This window comes from Daktulosphaira vitifoliae, unplaced genomic scaffold (genome assembly GCF_025091365.1).
Source record: "Daktulosphaira vitifoliae isolate Bord-2020 unplaced genomic scaffold, ASM2509136v1 Scaffold_1, whole genome shotgun sequence".
NCBI classification, from domain to species: Eukaryota; Metazoa; Arthropoda; class Insecta; order Hemiptera; family Phylloxeridae; genus Daktulosphaira; species Daktulosphaira vitifoliae.
The window spans coordinates 59,979,715-60,004,285 of NW_026099572.1; the positions used below are offsets into that span (position 1 = coordinate 59,979,715).

A 24,571-nucleotide genomic window follows, 5' to 3' on the forward strand; every position below is an offset into this window, starting at 1 on the left:
GTCGGGACAAATTTTTTTTTTTCATTTAGTAGTACATAAAATAAGCTTTAATTTGATATATGTTTAAAGGACGCAGTATTTCCGGAACATTTTCAAAAATTAAGTTGAAAAAGTTAGTTTTTGTAAAAAAGTTGCTATTTTAAATCCCCCCCGTGAGCAGAATAAGTGTTAGATTTTCAAAAAAAAATGATATCAAATGAAAGAAAATTACCTAAGGTTTCAATATAAAGAAATATTATTTTGATTAGTTAATATTTGAAAAAGTTATGGCAGTTTTAAGTACAAAAAACATCGTTATAAAAGGTGATTTTTATCGCAAATATTACATTTTTTTTATAATTTCGACAGCCATTTGCACATAGAAGATAAGGTGTCGGGACAAATTTTTTTTTTTCATTTTATAGTACATAAAAAAAGCTTTAATTTGATATATGTTTAAAGGACGCAGTATTTCCGGAACATTTTCAAAAATTAAGTTGAAAAAGTTAGTTTTTGTAAAAAAGTTGCTATTTTAAATCCCCCCTGTGAGCAGAATAAGTGTTAGATTTTCAAAAAAAAATGATATCAAATGAAAGAAAATTACCTAAGGTTTCAATATAAAGAAATATTATTTTGATTAGTTAATATTTGAAAAAGTTATGGCAGTTTTAAGTACAAAAAACATCGTTATAAAAGGTGATTTTTATCGCAAATATTACATTTTTTTTATAATTTCGACAGCCATTTGCACATAGAAGATAAGGTGTCGGGACAAATTTTTTTTTTTCATTTTATAGTACATAAAAAAAGCTTTAATTTGATATATGTTTAAAGGACGCAGTATTTCCGGAACATTTTCAAAAATTAAGTTGAAAAAGTTAGTTTTTGTAAAAAAGTTGCAATTTTAAATCCCCCCTCATGAGCAGGTTAAGTGTTAAATTTTCAAAAAAATTATATCAAATGAAAGGAAAATATCTAAGGTTTTAGTTTAAAAAAAAATTATGTTGATTTGTTGATTTTTGAAAAAGTTATGGAAGTTTTAAGAAAAAAAAGTGAAAAAAATGACAAAATTTGTCGATTTTTAAATTTGTAATTTTTTTGGATATTTCCCCCATTTGCGGGGAACGAGGGAAAATTTTTAAATTTTTAAGGGTAATGTCTTCAACTAGATACAATTTGTGATCTTTTGACGTATTGTTAAAAGAAATCGGTCCAGTGAGAGCTGAGAAAAAGTAGTGACAGACACAAAAAAAAAAAAAAAAAAATAAAAAAAAAAAATAAAAAAAATAAAAAAATAAACACATCATGGTAAAATTAATACCTTCTCAGCTTCGCATCGAAGCCAAAATATTTATCGGAACAACTATACTTTGGATATAACATTTGTTAGAACAAATAATTAATTGTTAATTAGAGTAAATATTCATTGGAACAAGTAATAATTTTGGATATTAGTTATAGTACAAATATTCATTGGAACAAGAAGTTTGTGGGACAAAAAGTAGTAATCCGAAGTTTTTATAAAGTCTTTAATCAGTGTTGACAATTTAGAGAAATAATATTAATGATATGATTTTTTATAAAAGTTGCGATAATAGGTCCTAAGATGTAAATTTGATACATTAAATTCATTTTTTTGTGATAATCTTATTTTATAACTTATAACCCAATTAAGTTGTGTTCGTCTATATTAGTTCTTTAACAAATTAATAACGCCTGTATATACTGGAAATGTTGTTTGAAGTATTTGATTTGTAACTAAAAGTCGTTTACAGTTCTATGTATAAGGTAAGAATTCTAAAAATAGTGATAATTTATGACTAATTATTTAGGTGGAGTCAAAACTAGAATATAATTTTAATACTCTTTTTGTAATTTTTACAAAAGTTGCCATGTATGTTTTCTAGTGGATAATTGTAATTTAGTATTCTATTGTTTCAGAACAATCTAATGCTGTTTAGTTAGTATTGTTTTATTTACTGCCATAACAAAATGTCTGATGATGATGATAAACCTCCAGCTCCTCCAGTTCGACTCACAAGTAATAGGTATAAATAATTATTATACTTACATTCGTGTTTGTTTAATATTTATGTAATGATTTTATATATCAGTTTTAGAGTTGCACGTGGAGATTCCATTCCTAATTTAGATATAATGCGACCATTACCTAAAGAACCAGACTCAGATTATAAAAAGAAAACGGCTAAAAGTCGTGTTACTGGAAAATTAAAATCTCGAGGAAATGTTTGTGAAGATAAGCCTGAAATCTCATATCCTACAAACTTTGAACATACAATGCATGTAGGTTTTGATGCCCATACAGGGGAATTTACTGTAAGTACTAATACCAACATTTTTTTTTAACTATAGAAAAGCTATTGTCTAGTTTAATTTGTATATATTTATTGCTAATATAAGCTTATGCTTTATAGCCCTTTAAAGAAAAATTTCAATTGTATATTATATTATTTTAATGTTATAATCTATATTCAAAAATATATGCTATTTCAAAAAATAATATTCATGTAAAATTTTTTATTTAAAATACAATTTATAGAATTTATAATTTATGGTATTTAATTCTATTTATCTATAATTTAAAAATTCATTTTTACATAATGTCTTATTCTAAATATCTTGTTTATGGTTCATAACAATTAATTAAATAAAAATTAAACATATTAAAAATATTTTTCTCATATTTTGGTGCTTATTTTTATATTATGCTGCAGCACATAGTTAAAATATTAATAAAATCATGATTCATGATGAATAAGTTTTCTAGATTGTTGTGTTTTTTCTTTTTCAAGCTGCCGTATAAAGTAAGTAATGTCCACAGCTTTTATATAGTGTATATTTCATAGAATATTTTGAATTAGTAGTTTTAGCAAACAAACACAATGCTTCAAGTTTGAATTTACTGTTTAATTTTTACAGAAGAAATGTTGTATATAATTATAATTTTTAATTTTTCAAAATCATATTGAATTAATTTCAAAACTTATAATAATTTATTTAATCATTATAGATATTAATGTTTTTTTTTTTAAGTATCAAGAAAGAGTGTCTGTTTGAAAATATTTTTACAAGTTGAAAAAAATGTGACTTTATGAGTATAATTTTAAATTCTCATTAAAAGCTCGATGAATGTTCAATTTAATAAAAATAATAACATTAATTTATATAAATAATATTAATTTACTTGACAATTAGAAAATGAAAATTTTTTAATTTGAATATAAATTGAATATATTTTGTGTGGTTATTTTTTTTTTTTTATACCTTTAATGCTTATTTTTTACTAGTTTGTATTGTAAAAATTGTTTATGAAATGTATAATACTATATAGCGATAAGTATAACTGTTAAGACATGAAATTTAAAATTTATTTTAACAATACTAGAGTGTTTTAAAAATAGTTATAAATTTTATTTTGATTGTTAGTAATAACTAAGTTTTATTACTTGTTTGGAACATCAAAGTATATTATATAACATATTTATTTTAGGGAATGCCAGAAGCTTGGGCTCGCTTGTTAATAACATCTAATATTAGTAAACAAGAACAAAAGAAAAATCCTCAAGCAGTTCTAGATGTTTTGAATTGGTTTGATAACTCTAGCAAACAGTCCAAAACTTCAAAGTATATGACAACAATTACAAATATAGGTATAATTTATTATCAAATTATAGTTCATAAAAATTTAGTGAAAAATAATTTATGAATATTTCTTAATGTTAGTACAAAATAGTACTCAACCGCCTGAAGTATTGGTACGTGGTGCACATAGTGGTGGAAGTTCTTCTTATTCTGGTGTAAGTAGTAGTCAGCCATCTTCTTCAACGGGTAGTACGAGTCCATCTCTTACTACAACACCAACTACTGATGAACAAATCTCACCTCCTCCACCAGTTGCAGTACGACCTGAGCGTACTAAATCTGTTTATACTAAACCAATAGAAGAAGATGAACCAATATCAATTACACAAGAAGAACCTAAAGTTGTTTCACCAATTCCATTACATCGACCTAGTCAAACCAATGGAACTATACCAATGTTAGATAAAAATAAAAATAATACAACTACTATTAGTCGTAAAAAAATTGCTGATAATGAAATATTAGAACAACTAAAAACAATAGTAACTGTTGGTGACCCTAACAGAAAATACACAAAAATGGAAAAAATCGGACAGGGGTATTTCATTCTACACAGATTTAATAGGTGTTTGTATTTAACTATATTTGTTTTTTAGAGCTTCTGGTACCGTTTACACTGCAATTGAAACATCTACTGGAATGGAAGTTGCTATAAAACAAATGAATTTGGGACAACAGCCGAAGAAAGAGCTTATTATTAATGAAATACTAGTTATGCGAGAAAATAAACATGCTAATGTTGTTAACTACTTAGATAGTTACTTAGTGCAAGAAGAACTTTGGGTAATGATCATTTATTTTATTTTAAATCATTTTTTTAGGGTCATTGTTTCTCCAGCACCTGACTATCTTATAAATAATAATTTTTTTCATACAAATATACAGATAAAAATTTGATTTATTCCTATGAACTATAGTAAATATCAAGTTTACCGTAAAAAATAATTATTTCTTAGAGTAAATTGTTGAGTTAACTTTCAGAAATTAAATAGAGAATGAGGAATAAATTATATAAAATTTCACCTTGTTGATAACTAATTTTGTAATTTTACTTTTTGGAATAATATCATTTAAAAATTTAGAAAATTTGAAAAGTGAGGCCATGTTTAATGACACTTTATTACCTTTGATGTGAAGCTGAGAAGGTATTAATTTTACCATGATGTGTTTTTTTTTTTATGTCTGTTGTCACTTTTTCTCAGCTCTCACTGGACCGATTTACTTAAAACATATTAAAACAAAGGTTATGTCATGTACTATAAAATGAAAAATAAAATTTATTGTCTATAAACACCTTATACACCTTATTGTCTATGAGTAAATTGCCACCAAAATTAAACAAAAAATGTAATATTTGCAAAAAAAATCAGCTCCTATTGTGATGTTTTTTGTATTTAAAACTACCATAACTTATTGAAATATTAACAAAAACAAAATAATATTTTTTTATTTTGAAACCATAGGTAATTAACTTTTATTTGATATCATTTTTTTTTGAAAATCTAACAATTATTCTACTCACTGGGGGGATTTAAAATAGCAACTTTTTTACAAAAACTAACTATTTCAAATTAACTTTTGAAAATGTTCTGGAAATATTCGCAGTTTCATTTAATCTTAAATTAAAGCGTATATTATATACTTTACTTTGAAAAAAAAAAAATTCGAAATAGATATTTTCTTCTTGGTGAAAATGGCTACCGTTTGCTATTTTTGTGTTAAAATTTTAGGTTTTGTATTTTAATTTATTTTAAAATATCTTACTAGGGGAATACACTGACTTTTATGAATATTATATAATTTAATTGACATGGAATAAAGTTCATAAGACATAAGACATTAAACTTATTAAAATTGTTTTACTTTTTTAATGTCGAAAAAGTAATTTTTAAATTTGAATTAGCTTAAATTGCTAATTTTATTAATTGACAAAAGCGACGAACAGTTGCCAAATCTGTAACACTTGTGTCTTTCACGGTTGGGTACCATGTTCGAATCAGCCTGTGGCAATTAATATTTTGCATTTTTTTTAAGTTAGAAAAATTTTCAAATCATTTGATTTTTATCTCATTTAGATTCATTAACTTCAATAAATATCAAGGATCCCATTACTATAGTCTCCCCCCGCGAGAAGAAATTTCTTATTCATGTTAATATTATTTTATTATGTGGTTTTATTTGTGGCTGTGATTTATTTTTTCAACCTTTTATTAACTTTATTTTTTCAATGATACGTCAAATGATTACAATTCGTATTTAGTTGAAGATATTACCCTCAAAAATTGAAAAAAATCCCTTAATCAAATAAAAATTAGCTTAACCAGCTTTATCCATAAAAAAATATAAAAATCATTAATTTCTAATAATTTTAAAGTATTTATTGTTGAATTAGATTGCATCGAATTGTTTCTTATGATAGTGAATTTAATCACTGTCAGATTAAATCTATACTGGACACAATTATGCCACATTCCTACTGTGCCACGATCCCACTGTGCTGGGTTTTTTTATTTAAAACTGCCATAACTTATTGAAAAATGTATGGATCAATACAACTTTTATTTTTTAATAAAAATATTAAGTATTAGCCTATCATTTGATCATATTTTTTATTTATCTGACCCATTTTGTCCACAAGGAGGATTCAAAATGACAACTTTTTCATAAAAATTAACTTTTGAAAGTGTATCTGAAATATTGACACTTTTATATATATCTTAAATTAAAGCTAATATAATATACTTTATTATGACAAAAAAAAAAAAATTCTAACTTTATTTTGTCTTCACGGTTAAAATAGCTACTGTATGCTATTTTTGTGTCAAAATTCTTGATTCTATCATTTACATTTTTAACTTTATATTTCTATAACTTTTTGAAAAATGTATGAACCAATGTAATTTTTTTTATGTAAATACTTGTTTTTTTAAATCTGACCATTTCCCTTTATACAAGGGATGTTACAACTTAATACACATGAATAGAAACTAGATCATTTTAAACTTAATTTTTGAAAATGTTCCAGAAATACTGACACTTTTATACATATCTTAAATTAAAGGTTATTTAATATACTTTAGTATGAAAAAAAAAAATTTCGAACTTTAGATTGTCTTCATGATGAAAATGGTTACCATTTTCAAAAATATGCTATTTTTGTGTTAAAATTCTTGGTTTTGTATTTTATTTTATTTAATAATAACTTATAAGGGGAGTACACAGATTTTTTAAACTTTATTTGTGTGTTACTACCAGTCTATATATTCCAAATTTTTTGGTAACATGTTGATATATTAATCATAAAGCTAAAAAAAATTATTTTTAGTTTCAAAATTCAATTTAACAAAAAATGTATACAATTATAATCAAATTTTATAATAAGCTTAATTAAGTAGATTTTTTATACAATATTTTGTTTGGTTTTTTTAGTTAAATTAAATCTTTAAAATTAATCAAGTTATTTTAAGAATATTTTAATTATTGGTGATAGAATAAATATTATTGCTGATTTGATATCAGCATGAAAAATTGAATAATAAAAGTACATTTTTGACTCGGATGAACATTTTTTGTAGACCATTTATTTATAATTAACAACAAATTGTTATCTAAAAAGATTTGTGTCAAGCCCTTCATTGTTATACATGTTTACTATCAAAGTAATAACTACTTTATAATTTTTTATAAATTCTCCGGAAAAATTACAATATTAAATTATTAAATATCAATCTCATACTAATTTAATTGCTATAATAAATATTTATTTATATATTATACTTCTAAATCAAAAAACTATTAATCAGGAATTATAAAGGAAATAGGAATTCATTTTGCTTTTAGTTTAATCCACCAACCTTTTAAAATTAAACACTATCTACAGATTTGCATCTAAGTGTTTCTTATGATAGTGATTTTAATCAATGTCAAATATCATCTAAACTTGTCCTCAACCTCACCACGTCCACACTGTCGCAATCCTATTGTGCTACCATTTTTTAGTTTTAAATTAATAATATTTTTAACATAGTATTAATTTTAAATAATATTAGCCACAAGTGATCAATTTTTATTATATTGTTTTTATTGATAATCTTTTGTTTAGCTTAATAGAATTTTAGTAGTTATTTTTGATTATTATTTTTAATATATCTTATAAACTTTTATTATAACTTCTTTGTAGAATAGTGGTAATTAGTATAAACTAGTAGTATTTAGTAGTAAGGGTGTGATAAATTAGTTGTAATTTGTAGTTTCTGTAATCTATAATTTAAAAATTTTAAATTATTGTAAAATAATTAAAAAATATATAGTGCTCTATAACTATTAACTTCTAACTTTGTACAGATATTTTATGAATATGAATTTTGTTTTTAAGCATCGTTTTGGCTTTTAACTTTTCAACTCATAACTAATATTTTTTAGTATCTGAGTGTTTTTACCATTACCATTACCATATTGTGCACCCCTTACATCTATAACTAATAATTATATTATCTTAAAAAGTAATAATACTAAATTGGTTATTGATCAGTCAACATTTCATTTACTCTATTCTCATAAAAAATAGTAAATAATAATATTAGGTTCCCATTTAATTTTTGAAGGTATGTAGTGTGGGTAGATTGCACATATACCAATACGAGTTATAACCTAACCGATACTACACTCATTGTAATAAATGCTCTATTGGAAAAAAAATATTTAGAACAAAATAATTTAATCATTTTTTTCTATTATATTAACAAGTTAAAAATAGTTATTTCCATGTAATTAAAATATATATATTTTATTACATTTTTTGAAAATAATATTTTTTTTTTACAATTATTGGAAATTTTCCATAGTTTGTAATAAAATAATTGTTTATTAGATTTGGATTATCGTCTATATGTTAGGATTGTTCTTAGTTTTCAACTTAATAAATTTTATGTTATAGGCTCAACATTTATTGTTAGGTTTACTGACAAAATAATTCTGATAAAATGCAATCCATACATTAATAACCCCAAATTATAATTGTAAATACATTTGAATTATTATGACATAATGGTATTTTCATGTATATAATAACTAAGGCTTAGGAATTAATGTATTTTTAAATTTTTTTTGGTTTACTTAAGATAACTTAACTCCATGAAAATTTATTATAGGCATTACAGTATTGTAGAAACATTTTTAAAACAGGAATATCCCCTGTGCACCCTATAACAAAATTTATTAAATATATTATTTAGTATTAAGAAAAACAATTATGTATATTTAATAATAGATTGACTTAGGATGAATAAAATAATTTTTTTAAATGCATTAATTCCCTAGACTTGGTACTCACCTTCATCTTGTATAATTTTATGAAATTATTTTACAAAATAAATAAAAACAGGTTGTTATGGAATATTTGCCTGGAGGTAGTTTGACAGATGTTGTTACTGAAACTTGTATGGATGAAGGTCAAATTGCATCTGTTTGTCGAGAAGTACTCCAGGCCCTTCAATTTTTACATTTTAATCAAGTGATACATAGAGACATCAAGTCTGATAATATTTTACTTGGATTGGATGGTAGTGTAAAATTGAGTATGTTTCCAGTATTTATCTTAAGAATATCTTTTTCAACAAGACATGGTAACTAAATAAATTGTATCATTTATTTAGCTGATTTTGGGTTTTGTGCCCAAATTTCACCTGAGCAATCAAAGCGTACAACTATGGTTGGAACCCCATATTGGATGGCACCTGAAGTTGTAACTCGAAAACAATATGGACCTAAAGTTGACATTTGGTCTTTAGGTATAATGGCCATTGAAATGATTGAAGGAGAACCTCCTTATTTAAATGAAAATCCTTTAAGAGTATGTGTAGTATATAATTTTATCATTACAACTTTCGTAATATAATACTAAATGATTAATTAACTACGCCTAACACAATATTATCTTAAAATATACAAAAAAAATTTACCTATTTTCTTTTCAATAATGTGAATTTAATATGCTATGAATTAAAAAAATAAATCCTGTTCTACTCTTCCCCCTTTATCCTTTAAACCTATATCAACTCAAATTTTTTAAATGGAAATATATGAATTTAACTAGTTTAATATTGGATTATGATCTAATTAAAAAAAAAACTGGCTGTTAATAACTTTTGAACCATTACTTTTGAAAAATGCCTAATATTTAAATAAACAGACTCGTGTCTCATTTTTAGCTTACTTTTTAAAATTTTAATATCTCCAAAAATACTAGTCCAAAAGTAGTAATCGATCAGTCATATTTTTAACTAGATAATTTACTGTGATGTGTGCCAGATAAATATACAATTCCCCATTTAAAAAACTTAAGTTGATATTAATAGATATCTGTTAAAGTGGTAAGAGAAGAGGGTAGAAATAAATTTTTATGTTTAATAGTATATAGAATTTTAAAAGCTTTTTAAAAAAAATGTATTTTTAAAGATATTATGTTGTAATAACGATTATGCATAGTTAATTACTTCTTCAGTAAACTATTTTATATTTTATTTCTTATTTACTTATTTTAATTTTTAGGCATTATATTTAATTGCAACTAACGGTAAACCAGAAATAAAAGAAAAAGAAAAGTTATCTCCAATATTTCAAGACTTTTTAGATCAGTGCCTTGAAGTAGAAGTTGAAGAAAGAGCGTCAGCTTCAGAACTTCTAAAAGTAAGATTAACTATTAAATTGATTAACTATTAACTATTAAATTGATTTTTTTTTTTAATTGGCTATATTTATAATTTTTTTTAAATTATTGCTGAGGTTTTGAATCTTTCAAGAATGAAATTATTCTATAAATACTGTAAAAGTTTTTAACATTTTTATACCTTGGCTGGAGGGGGATAGGTGTGGACGACAAATGTCTAAATATAAGTATGTTCAAGCCACACCTTACTTTCAGTCTATTTTTTAAAATCGTAATAACTTCCAGAATAATGGGTCTGGCTAGCTTTAAAAGAATCACTCTATATTTGTATTTTTTATAAGAATATTTGTTTTTAATAAAATGTGTTATTATGAACATTAATAGTTTTCTCTAATTTTTTCATATGAATAGCCAATAAACTTATTCGGTGATAATTTTTTCTGGAGATATTTATGAATCAATTATTATAGAACATATCATATTTTATCTAAAACAAAATGTATAATAATGATAACCTTTAACATTCTATATTTTTGGAGTGTTTATAATTATTAGGTTTTACTAATTGGTAAAAAAAAATAGTTGATACATCTAATGTGTAGTATGTAACAATCATTTTAATACTTTATTGTATTATCTATTTAAATATTATAGGTTGATATTCTCTTATTCCAAAATTAAATTAAATTTTAAAGAACTTCAACTACTTATTCATGATTAAATTTATAATAGTATATATATAACATGGTATAAAGAATGGTTTTAAAGATTTTTCTATTGAAGTAAATGGAGAGCTTTATAAAATAAGTAGATAACTCCATTTTCTCAAAAATTTTAAGGAAGTTTAAAAAATAAATTATTATATGAATAATTTACTACTAGAAAATTAAAAAAAATAGCAATTTTTAAATATTTTTTTGTTATTATTTCTTTCTCAAATTTACATATTTGTTACTTTTATCTTAATTGAATAAAATAATTTGTCAAAACTAAAAAAATTAATAAAAAAGAATCATCTTGTTTTTGTACTAAGTTATTAAAATATTAATATTTTTTCATTAATTTATTATATTTTAAGATATTTATATATTTGATTTGTCTATGTTATTGTTTATTTATTTTACAGCACCCATTTTTGAAACTTTCAAGGCCTTTAGCTAGTCTTACTCCATTGATAATGGCTGCTAAACAAGCTGCTAAAGGTCATTGATACCACAATTTAATTACATAAAATATTTTGTCAAATCAAAGACCAGTCATATTTCTTCATTGAACAATAAACAACAAACCGGTCAACATTCTGGCTTTTCTTATTATAATATTATTATTATTTATAACTATGTTACAATTATTAACAATTATTATTAGTTATGATCAGAAATAATGAATAAACGTATATTCTGTTATTTTACATATCTTCTCCTTTGGTGCTTCATTGTTTCTTTTTTCATACTTCAACAATATGTACTAATATTGTATTGTAGCTTCTTTTTGTTGGTCAATTTTATTAAATTATAGTATACCATACTATCAGTTTGACATTATTTCTGGTAAATTAATAATAATGTGTGCAAGAAATTTAAAATAATTATTTTTTATTTATTTATTTTTTATTTTAGTAATTGTTTGTGAGTTTTATCAATTTTTTACTTGTTATATCAATAGTAGTTACTTTTTTTTTATTATTTTTCATCTAATCAAAGTTTTATTATATATACTCCATACTGAAATCTTCTATGTAATATATTTTAGATTTATTCAATTTTTAAAAATGGCCTTATTTATGTCCATATACATCATTTAATGTAATAAGTAAACCGGACGTTTGATAACAGAAGGACATTAAGAGTGATTTAATTAATACTACAGATGTAAAACTTTGTGCACTGGTTAATTATATCCTAAAATCAAATAGTTATTAACACGTTATGATGCTCAAGAGGTCAAAAGCGAACTGCCATTTAGATTATTCTTATTTTTTGAATATTATAATTAGAGGGACAAAAGGAGAATATAATGGGAAAAATTACAATACTATTAAGAAAGTATTTTAGTAGTCTAAAGTTCTTAAAAATATATTTATTTATTTATTTAAATATTTAAACAGGAACTTACGTATTATGACATAAATTTACTTTATCATAATGGTTATTATAACAATGCACTCATAAATTATAATTACAATTTTAGTTTTATTTCATATTTTTTTAAGATACAGTTGAATTATTTCGATACGTGATAATTTTAAGCGTAAATATGACTTAATATTTGATAGTCATAAAAAAAAATCCTTTACTGTTAAGTTTATAATATAATTTGTAAAAACAAAAGAATTAAGAGCACAAAAGCTCCCGAATTAACCTTATATTGATAATCTAAATTTTTAAAAAAAAAAAGTATTCCTAAAAATTGGATATATAAAAAATATGGCTGTAATCGTAGCTTTGTTAAATTGGCGAATAAAGTGCTTAGGATGTGCGTAATATGGCCTCACAAACTGAGTGAATATGTTTATTCACTTTAGCTTATAATAAATAAGAGTTATTTCTGATCTAAAAAACTCCAACAAAATTGTTTTGAAATATTTACAAATCAATATATTAATATATAATGTTAATGCTAATACAATAATAGTAGTATAAAATCTAGAAGAGTCACTTTTTGTATTTTTATAGTATACGTAAATTTGTGTCTTCTTTATTAGGCGATATATAAATTGTATCCAAATATTAGATTTGTAAGGATGGGTTAAGTCGTTTTAAACCAATAAACATTGTCGGTTTATACCACCCACCTCATTAACTTGATGAATAGAAAAACTGTTTACATTGACACGATTTAAACTTATTCCAATAATCTTTTAAGAGCTTATTTTTATCTAACCGTTTTTAATTCTTATCACATAATTGTAACCACTTGCTTTCTCAGTGGTGTCTTCTAATAATTATTTGTTAAAACTATAGCTTAAAGATTATTTTTGACTATTAAATTTTAACAATTATAGTATATTTATAATTATATTATAAAGGTATTTTATGTCATCTCGACACATTACCAATGCAAGAACCCAATATTTTGCGGGGTACTTTACAATAAAGCGATAAGTTTAGAAGAACAGTAATTTAAATAAAAAATTATTTTTTGATTAAATATAAAGTATATTATTTCTCAGAACGTAGTAGCGGCACTGGATCAATGCACTGTCTACAAGGTAATATTTTTAGCATTACTTAGCGTTTATTATTAATACCTAGTGTTTTAAAAATCCAATTAAAATAATTAAGTTGGGTACCTACAATTATTCCTGATAATGTTTTATAAATTCAGCTATACATCATACTACGAAATGGAGGAAAGTAATTTATTATTTCAAAAAGAAATTTTGAAACATTTTTTAAATTTAAATTTTGATGATCTTTGTTTGTATTATGAGAAAAAAATGGTCATCAATTCATTTATGGGGACTGTTCTAATTTGACCCTGATTTTAAGTACTATTAAAAAAGTAATTATCATTAAGCGGCTAATTTTGTTTATTGGAAAATCGCGTCTTAATTCGTTTTATGTAATTGTAATTTTTAGTTGCGAATAAAAAAAAAAAGGATGAAATTGTTTATAATACAAATTACAGTCTTTCGACTATTTCTATTTTAGTATGAAAATTACACAAAATCTCAAACGATAATTGTTTTAAATTAAAACACAAAATAAACATTTTATAATATTCAATAAAATTGTTAATTTTAAGATCATTAATTAATGTTGAATAATAATTATCATTGTTTGTAATGTTTACACCAACCGTATATTTATTGAAATAAAAAATTCTATCAAATTAAAACTCTATGATTAGAGTAAATTAAAATAGTTTAGTCTTGTCAAAAACGTTAATTTGTTGAAAGGTATTCTTCGTCTTTGAGAACAAAATGGACATCTTTGGGTTCCATTAAAAATAGTTGCAAATACTAATAATATGGTGTATCAGTTGGTATTCTAAACGCCATGATTATATCTCTGTCGAGTTTTAAAACTATATTCTAATTATGCCAAACTTTAACAATTTTTATTTTTTGAGTTTTATGTTAGTTATTGATTATATCATATAAGTTCTAGATTAAGCTGCATCCGGTATTAAATGTCATTTTTGACCAATAAAGAACTCCGATACAAATATTTTTAACTTGATTACGATATACAACATTTACGTAAGTGCCAGCATTGTTTGTTAAAATTTATTTAAAAAACAATAGTGAGGAAAAAAGTGTGTCATAAAAACGCTAGGCCTTTATCAAATATCTTATTTGAGTTACCCTGGAGCTAGTGTTGCTGCTTACCCAATGCAGCGGAACTATCGTGATATTGTGCTAAAAAATATAATTTTATCATATTTAATTCATCATTTTTTTTAATTTTAAGAATTTTTTTTGAGTTATAACATATTAAATGTACATTCAATGGAAGAAAATAGAGAATCTTCTAACCACAATTAGTAAAGATGACATGCGATGTGTGTGGGCACATAAGCTTGTTGAACTAATAATGGTTTTGCCTATTAGAATAGAATAATAAGAAATAAAAATAAAAGGCCGATGTATATAATATTTTAACGCTAATTGATAATACTACGGATCATCTGTTGATGAAATTATATTGGCGCAGACCGTCGCACTGATTAAACGTTTGCAGCAGTTACTAATTCATTGACGGTCCGATTGTAGTATCCGTTGTATATGGACGGCGTTAAACTTGCCGTGGCGCTTCAGTGCGTTTTCATAATTTTGTCTTTTACCTTAACTGAAGCGGCGCAACATCGTAAGTCAACAGTAACAAAGGCTCGTAAGCCAATTTTAGCCGATCAACCGAAACAACAAAATACTAACCACACTAACGAAGATTATGATGTTGGAAATTATGACGAATACGATGAAAAAGAACATAAAAATTCGGGTAAATAAATTACATCTTTATCTATATAGACGAATAAAGATGGGCATCATAGTTGTTAAAATGAAACAGAACAATTTAAATGTAGGATTAATTAAAAATTTTAATTAAAACATAAGAATTGGTCTTGGAGTCTCAGGGCCATCTAGGCATTTACCAAGGTAGTCCTACTCTTTATTTTATAAAATATATAATCGTTAGTAAATTATTGTAGTAATTTATTATCAAAATGGTCCTATAAAGCTTTCGGACCAAAGCAGCTGTTTATTTAGACAAAAAAAAACCGTCCTTTAAATAACTCCACCTAAAATGTATGCTGTTAAATTATAACGATAACTATTAAATTGTCGTTATAGTGTATATTATACTACAAAGTGGAGACATATTTATGGGGGAGTATTAGAAGAATGCAAGTTCTCATGAAATTCATGCAACAATCCAATTTTTACTAAAAAAAATACTTTTAGAAGGATTTTAAGTAAAAAAAGACATTTATTGAATATTAATTGAAAAAAAAAAATTAAAAATTCCTTCAACCCTCGTAATTTTTGAAAAAAAATTAAAAATTTATCACTGGTGAATGAACAAAATCAATGAATTTTAATTAAAAAAATATTTAATCTGATGTTAAAAAATTAATGTTAGTAACTTTTATAACAAAGATAATATATAAAATAAGTCCTACTACAATATTACAATTTTGGATAAAATATCATTTTCAACATAAGATAATAAATCAAAATTTTCGTGTTAGTTAATTAAAAATATTTTTACATTATTATTATAAAGGAAAAAAAATGATTAACTTTATAAGTATGATATCAATATATAAATTAATAAAGAGTTTTAAGATATGCAAAATTCCTAACTATTAATACTGGCGAAATCACCTTACACACTTACTTCAAAGTATATTATATTTAAAGTAAGAAGAGAAAATGTATATAAAAAACTATGAAAATTTCATTTTTACAATGGATTTAATATTTTTTTCTTAAATTTATGTATTGCAGAAGAAGCGATAAATGGTTTATCTTCTTCATTGAACACAGATCACAAGTCAACGTCACCGTCACCGAATGAAGATTATCCGACAGAACCAGATAGGCCATATGATAGTTCTGAAAAACAAAAAATTTCGAATAGTGAACCCCCAAAAGAAGATGATTTTGATGAAGATTCAAATAACACTACTATAAGTCAAGCCGAAGGCCATCAGGTGGCAACAGAAAGATTTGGTATTCAACCTGATAATTGGACAATAACCACAGAGGGACGTTCTGAAATACCGAATTTAGTCGAAAGACATGATGAACAACCAGTAATTATTCAATCTGTCACAGAAAAGTCTTATGAAAGCACAGAAAGTTCGGATTATCTTGAAAAACGCGTTTCGGTTGTATCAAATGAATACGGAATTTATAATGATAACGTCACTCGAAAACCTTACGTTCATACCTCCACACATTTAGTTCAAGACCATACATCAGAAGAACAATATTACACAGAATCTCCAATTATAACTACTTCAATCTATGGGGAACAATCAACAAAAAATGAAAATTACGGAGGGCATGATGTAATCAAAGTTCAAGAAAAATCTGAACAAGACTTTCAAGAATTATCGAGTAAGTTGATTTTTAATTGTATTATAACTGTTTTAAATTTTGATATTCATCCAGATTCAATTCATTCAACTCTATTTTTAAGAGTTCTAAATGTACTTTAGATTACATTTATTTAAAAGATTTTTTTCGATAATTTTTATTTTTAATAGTTGATTAACGCCAGTCTGCTTTGAAGAATGGACTGATGTATCCTGGAGAATTAATAATTACAATGGTTTCTGTACTCGGGGACATAATGCATAGTGTCGTTGAAAATAATGCCTTGTAACCCATTTGACAAAATATTTACACTTAAAAGCTGAAACACAATTTTATGAAATATCAGATAATATTTAATATCGTTTTCTATTTACAAATGTTATAAAATAAACTTTTGATATTCACCCGTATGGTTGAAAAAGGCTTTTAAATTAGTTTACCGTCTTAATTAAATCAACAAATTTTTTAACTTTTAAACTATTTTTAAGAATTTTTTTGTAGAGTAAATAAACGCTTAACTATGATTCATGAAATAACATTAAAAATATAAAGAAGATGTATAGGACGATTCACTTATCATGAACTACTTAATTAATTAAAAACTAAAAATAATATTTATCATTTTTTTATTTGCTTCTTTTAGTTCAATGTTTCTTTCAATTTTTCAATCATAAAGTTTTTTTATGTTCATACCTCATACCTTATAAAGGTGTCAACTTCAATTTTTCTAATGCAATTTTAAATTTAGGACTAAAATTTTAACATTATAATGTGAAAGTTTCTTGATTAATGTATTAGCTGAAGTTCTAAATCAAATTTTAAATATCTTTTAATATTCCAAATATTTTTTTTTACAGTTGTATTAATTCTCCATTATATTTTAAAAATTCTTCAGGAGTAACATTTTTTAATTCAATTGTACACTATTTAAAATGTACTATAACTTTAGGATAACCTCTAAATTTGGCCTTAAATTAATATCTTTTAAAAGATAATTTTAATATTTTTACTATATTACTATTCAATTTAATTAAAATAAAAATCATTGTAATTTTATAGGTACGTCTACTCCAGTATACTATTCTCCTCCAATAACTCGAGTATGTATTAACATATGCTTATTAAATATAATTTCAATCTATTAACTGACTTTTATTAAATTTAAATTTATATGGGATGCAATATGTCGGTACCAAATTCTCCATATGGTGAAATCGAGTTACCCTCATTAAAACTATGTTTAATATTCTTACTAATTAATTATTTGCGAGTTATAAATTTAACCATAATTTGTATTTAGTAAATTTATTGAAAAGTATTATACAATTAAATACTTTTTAACTCTTTAGTATTCATTTCAAGCACAACATCATTTTCAAAACTGAGGGTAACACTAATTAATCTATTAAACGACGTGTCAATTAATAGGTAACAGATAAAGCTAGCTAAGCAAAAACTATAAAAATAGATGTTTAATACTGCGAAGAATAATAGGAGCGTAAAAATTTTTCTATAAGTTCCATCACTCAAAGCACCAAAAAATATAGAAAAGATATGAATTTTTCTATTCGTCAAAAAACAACTCAAGAAATATTAACCATAGCTAATGAATTTCAAACATCACAATAAGAAATCGTTATTTGAAAATGTATAAATATTTTTTGAACATTTTTATAGAAAATAGTTTTGGACATTCTTGCAGTATTAATGATTGTCTACGGTGGAAAAATAATCTTAAACTATTTTATATAAAGAGAGTTCGAAACCCTACTCATTTACATTTATATTTATAGATACATTTATAAACATTACGTTGTTAATTTCTTTATTGTTTTTTTAGTTCTACATTTATGAATGAATATATATAGAACTAAACTATCATCAAAAAGCTCTGCTTCCTTCGTGCATCAGAAATCAGACGCGCATTTTATTCTTTAATATTATGTATCACACTAAATTAATAAAGTTTAAATTAATAAAGTAAAGGAATTTTTATGTTTAACATTAATTTTTTTTGTTAAAACTAACAATATTATGTTTAACATTTATAAGGAGTTCAAAATATAGTAGCAAGGTAAGTAAGTAGCAAGCGGCTACTTTCTTCAAAATAGGATTTTTTTTAAATAAAACGTTAGAAGAGAATATGTATATACACATGTTTATTGCGTTATAAATTTTTTAAACAATATTTTTTTATTGCCATTATATATTTATGATTTTTTATTTTACGTTTCTTGATCACGTATTGATAAAAATTAATGATGTAAACGATTTTATTATAACGTTTTTCTTTTCTGAATTAAAAGAATACCACTAACTACACAATATTTCGACTTAAAACAACTTAAATTTAATTAATTTCAAGTTATTTCAATATAACTTAAGCAGGACTATTAATTTATTTATAACTTTTTTGGTTTGGGTTGGTGATTTCAATACAAATATGTTAATAAGGTCTCCGAAAAATCAATAAAATTAGATGTTTTAACATGTTAGGAAATAGTGAAACTACCCCTCTGAATATTTTTATGAAATTATATCAATGGTATCAAGTGAAACTAATTAAGAACTCATTATTTTGTTCCCGTAACATGTTATATTTAATTTAGCATTTGTTTGATAAATATAACTATATTAATAATATTATATTATTATAGATAAAAATTATCTAAATTAATGTTTTAAGTGAATATGAAAGATATTAATATTTTTCATATTGTATAGGGTGAACCAGGTTTTCAAGGAGAACGAGGAAAACAAGGACCAACTGGTGAAAGAGGTGTACCTGGTATACCAGGCGTTCCTGGTAATGATTAAAATAATAATTTTCTTTTGACATTAGTATCACGTGATAAATACTCAAAACATTTTTTTCTAATGAAATGTATCTTTATGTATATGTTTTTCTTTATCAGTGATGTGATTGCGATATTTGTAAGAAAATTTTTTACTTTTCCCCTGTAATATTAATACTTTGTATTTTCACCATGATATTATTTTTTTTCTGAAGAGCATCTATTTCTCTACTTTTTAATTACATTTTTACTTTTTATTTTGTTCAAATAATCAATTTTTTTTTAATATTTGTTCATAATTCAGGAATGCCTGGGCCTCCTGGACCAGTTCCTGATGTAAGTACTTATTATCAACAATTAGCTCAGGCACATGGAAGTCGAGATAAAGGACCAATAATAAATGAATATCCTCCAGAACCATTTCATACTATGCAGGCTCATATTGGACCAGTTGGATTAAGAGGTCCTCCTGGTCCTCCAGGACCACCCGGACCTCAAGGCTTTCAAGTAAGATAATACAACATTGTAAATAATTATTTATTTTAATTTCAAAAATAAAATTTATTTTTATGGGGTTTATTGCAAAATTAATTTATAAGGATTTTTTTTATTCGTAAAGCTTCTATTCAAATATATATTGTCCAACGATGTTCTGACATTTTACCATACGAAAAGTTAGTGAATTTGTGTAGAATATCGTGGAACACTGTATAATTGTGTATAAAAATATAAAATATTTATAGAATATATCCGTATTGTAATAAATTAATAACTTTAAAAGGGCCCTCGTGGAGATTCAGGAGATAATGGTCCACCAGGTCCTCCAGGTCCTGTTGGCCCCCGTGGTATTCCTGGATTACCTGGAAGAGATGTAAGTATGGACAAAAAATATTAAACAAAAATTTAATTTTCTTTTTTATGATACAGGGAGAAAGAGGACATGATGCTGAACCGGGACAACCAGGAACTATTGGCCCTCCTGGTCCAAGAGGATTACCAGGAATGCCTGGCTTAACTGGTGCAAAGGTCAGTATTTTGAAATTATTAGTATTAAAAGTTATATTCATTGGTGGTATCGCAACATGGACACTATCTAGTAGTGAACCTTATTTGGGTCTTAAACAGAGTTATAGAAGTTTCCTATTATATGGTATATCTATTTGTATTTAATCAATGGTTTAATAAAACATACTTTAAACATGCTAACTTACAGCTAATCAAAAAGGAATATATCTCCTTTATTTTTTTTTATGAAATGTGCTCTAAATATAACTGAAAATATTTTTGTTGATCAAGTCATCTCCTACTGAGGCTTGCCTCCTTTTGTACGTATGAAATAATAATAATTTATACATTTTAATAGTAATTATAATTAATTGAGATTATATTTTATGTGTGCAATTTTAAAATCAGATAAAACATTTTTTTTTAATATTCGTGAAACAATAAAAAAAGATAAAATTTTTAATGAGGTTATATGAGGAAAACAATTTTCGATGATTAATTATAATATTGTCAGTTGTTAAATATTTGTACAAACATGCAATATAAAGTTACCTTTATAAAATACAAAAAAATAATGTTCCAGCTGATTTTGAGACTATACGCCTCATTTAACAAATCTATTAATTCATTAATCGAAATTGATTAAGTTAAATACTTTTTGATTTTAGGGCCATAGAGGATATCCAGGTGTGGATGGTGTCAAAGGCGAACAAGGTAAATAAATATTAATCAAAAGTTACGCAAAACTACTTTTTTCTTATTAAATTACAGTAAAACCTCGTTAATATGCTCCCAAAGGGAAAATTGTATTAAGCAGGTTCCGTTTGGTACAATTTTAAAACTTTTTAACAGAATTGAAAACAAAAATATTACGATAAAAATTTAGCAATTTGTAATACTAGTAAAAAAAAAAAACACTATATATATATATAAAATTTAATGAATATATGTATTAAGTGAAGATAAGTTAATAGTTCATTTTTTTTATCGACGTAATAGGAGGGATTATTTTAATGTAAAAAGTTTCAAGGATCTAGAAAAAAAGTTTATTATATGAGATTTCTTATAAATCCGGATATTTTTAACGCTAAAATATACACCCAAAGAAAAACCACAATCAATTTTAATAGAGAAATTTTATCAAGGGTTTATGATAATGTTTTATTAATACGAACAAAATAATTATTCTTATAAATAATTATTGTTCAAGACAAGAAAAAAAATTATCATATTGATAAATATATCATAGATTCAATAGTAATGATATATTTATCAAATTGAACAATGAATTTATTATATAGATCGAGGTTTTTCTCTGGGTGTATATGGATACCTAATACCATAAAAATTTCGCATAAAATACAGGATCGCATATTAACAAAGTTTAAATTAAAGTTTTACTGTAATTATTTTTATTCAAATTTTTAAATATTTTTTTAAATTATATTAATTATTAATGTAAGTATGAGTAATATAATTTAATATTCAATTGTATTAAGTATTTTGTATTTGATATCAATTTGAAATTTTTTGTTGGTCAAAAATAAAGATTTTTTTTCAGCTACACCTAAAAATATTTCTGACTTAAAACACATAGAATATTCATAATCACAAGAACATAAATTTAAATAACATTACATACATTTTTACCGGAGTTTTATTGGCTATGACGCCTCCAAAAGTAGATAAGCAACTGTTTTGTAGACATCCCACTGTTAATACTTACGTAATATTATATAATTTTATGACAAGTTAAAATAAACCATTAGACTCATCCTTTTTAGCTTCAATGCAAAGCTAAAATTTATTTACCATAATATATATATTTTTTAACTGTCACGTATTTTTCTCGACTCCTACTAAACCAATTATTTTCAACGACCTGTCATTAGATCACATATTGTACTTAGTTGAAAGCATTACCCACACAATTTGAAAAAATTTCCTCGCTTCCCGTAAACTGGATAATTCTAACAAAAATACGATGTTTAGCTTCAATGCGAAGCTGAGATGGTATTAATTTTACCATGATGTGTTTATTTTATTTTTTTTGTGTCTATCACTACTTTTTCTCAGCTCTTACTGGAACGATTTTTTTCAATGATTCGCCAAAAGATCAAAAATCGTATCTAGTTAAAGAAATTGCCCTTAAAAATTGAAAAAAATTCCCTCGTTTCCCATAAATGGGGGAAATCACCAAAAAAATTACAATTTTAAAAACTAGTTATTTTCAACATTTAAAACACCATAATTTAGTAATTTTTCAAAATACTCTTTCCACCTTTTTTCCATCCAGAACAATATCAATTGATCGACTTAAACTCGCTTATATAGAAAACAACGCACTTGAACATAACACAGACACAACAAGTACAGCAGTTTCAGCACAACCAAGGTAAACTCGATCAGGACGAAAAGTACATTTCTCAAAGTATCTGACTACAAATTATATCATATAAAACAATATTATTAACTATTTATTATAAGCACTCCGTGTACTGAGGGGGAGTAATGTAGCGACCATTGAACGATCGAGAATCTTCGGTACAGATAGTCAACACTAAATGCATATAGCGCGAATGTTCTCGATTGCCCATAAAAGAATATTCTAGAACACTACACACTATAAAACAGCGCGAGATCAGTCAATCAATTAGTCACTCATAAGTTAGTTCGCCACAAGTAGACAGTTAGTACATGTAATGCATGCATATATTGTTAATAATCTAAAAGTGTTTAAATAATAAACCGTTTTTATCATTTTTCTCTTTTTTACGTAAATCGGCGTTTTTTTTTATAGTTTAGTCAATAATACGCGAAACACCAAATTGAAAATAGAAAAAATTTTCCTCATTCTGAGTAAATGGCGCAAATCCCCCCAAAATAATGATTTTTAAAATCTGTCAATTTTGAAATTTTTTTCTGAAAACTGCAATAACTTATTTAAAAATTAATGAATCGACATCATTTTTTTAGCTTCCATATGCGAAGCTGAGAAGGTATTAATTTTACTATGATGTATTTTTTTTGTTTGGCGTGTCTTACCATTTTTTCTCGGTTCTCACCGAACCGATTTCTTTCAACGATACGTCTAAAGATCACAAATCGTATCTAGTCGAAGACATTAACCTCAAAAATTGAAAAAATTTTCCTCGTTCCCCGTAAATGGGGGAAACCTCCAAAAAAATTACAAATTTAAAAATCGTTAATTTTTTCAATTTTTTTTATTAAAACTGCCATAACATTTTTAAAAATGAACAAATCAATATAATTTTTCTTTTATAAATGCTTGATGTCTTTACTTATCATTTGGTATAGTTTTTTTGTAAATCTGACACTTTAACTGCCCACAGGGGGGGATTTAAAATGACAACTTTTTCAACTTAACTTTTGAAAATGTGTCCGGAAGGTCTGACACTTTTATATATATCTTAAATTGAAGTTTATGTAATATACTTTAATTAAAAAAAAAAAAATTGACCTCTGGACTTGTCTTCATGGTGAACACGGCTACCGAATGCTATTTTTGTGTGAAAATTCTCGATTTTATAATTTACATTTTTTACTTTAAAGTGCTATAACTTTTTGAAAAATATATGAATCAATACAATTTTTTATGAGAAATAATATTTTTTAATAATCTCTTTTTTATTTTACATACTTTATCTTAATCAAGATATTAATAAGGAACTAGCTAATCATGTAGCTTTTGGAATAATACACCAATTTTTTTAAAATTAAACACAATCTAAAGATTTTCATTAAAGCGTTTATTTTTGATAGTGATTTTAATCACTATCAGATATCATTATACTTGATCCAACTATATCACGGCACCACTGTGCCACGACCCCCCTGTGCTGGGTTTTTTTCAATTGGGTATATATATAATGAACTAGTTTATTTATTTAT

At 24.8% G+C, this 24,571-nt stretch overlaps 2 protein-coding genes across 3 annotated transcripts in view; both read left to right on the forward strand.

Moving 5' to 3' along the window:
* Positions 1 to 1,581: 1,581 nt before the first annotated feature.
* LOC126894404 (serine/threonine-protein kinase Pak) lies at positions 1,582 to 12,060 on the forward strand. Of its 2 annotated transcripts, XM_050665419.1 has the most exons (11): positions 1,582 to 1,767; positions 1,921 to 2,027; positions 2,094 to 2,316; positions 2,793 to 2,804; positions 3,491 to 3,650; positions 3,724 to 4,180; positions 4,239 to 4,425; positions 9,026 to 9,218; positions 9,297 to 9,493; positions 10,192 to 10,329; positions 11,436 to 12,060. In XM_050665419.1, the coding sequence occupies exons 2-11, from the start codon at positions 1,972 to 1,974 to the stop codon at positions 11,517 to 11,519; spliced, it is 1,707 nt and encodes a 568-aa protein (XP_050521376.1). In that variant the 5' UTR covers positions 1,582 to 1,767; positions 1,921 to 1,971; the 3' UTR covers positions 11,520 to 12,060. The 2 variants fall into 2 exon arrangements, with proteins under 2 accessions (XP_050521376.1, XP_050521377.1); XM_050665420.1 differs by lacking the exon at positions 2,793 to 2,804 and having other exon boundaries at positions 1,583 to 1,767.
* A 2,876-nt stretch (positions 12,061 to 14,936) lies between these two features.
* LOC126894392 (collagen alpha-1(I) chain-like) overlaps positions 14,937 to 24,571 on the forward strand; it is a 42,071-nt gene continuing 32,436 nt past the window's right edge. Inside the window, exons 1-8 of the mRNA XM_050665366.1 lie at positions 14,937 to 15,255; positions 16,266 to 16,880; positions 17,919 to 17,959; positions 19,584 to 19,665; positions 19,959 to 20,161; positions 20,436 to 20,525; positions 20,582 to 20,680; positions 21,328 to 21,373. Coding sequence (XP_050521323.1) covers positions 15,039 to 15,255; positions 16,266 to 16,880; positions 17,919 to 17,959; positions 19,584 to 19,665; positions 19,959 to 20,161; positions 20,436 to 20,525; positions 20,582 to 20,680; positions 21,328 to 21,373 — 1,393 coding nt within the window. The 5' untranslated portion in view covers positions 14,937 to 15,038. The remainder of the gene's footprint in view (positions 15,256 to 16,265; positions 16,881 to 17,918; positions 17,960 to 19,583; positions 19,666 to 19,958; positions 20,162 to 20,435; positions 20,526 to 20,581; positions 20,681 to 21,327; positions 21,374 to 24,571) is intronic.

Coding starts and splice junctions, on each gene's coding strand:
- LOC126894404 (XM_050665419.1), top strand. CDS start 1,972: ATGTCTGATGATGATGATAAACCTCCAGCTCCTCCAGTTCGACTCACA. Junction 4,426..9,025: donor TAGTGCAAGAAGAACTTTGG/GTAATGATCATT, acceptor AAATAAAAACAG/GTTGTTATGGAATATTTGCC. Junction 9,219..9,296: donor GGATGGTAGTGTAAAATTGA/GTATGTTTCCAG, acceptor TCATTTATTTAG/CTGATTTTGGGTTTTGTGCC.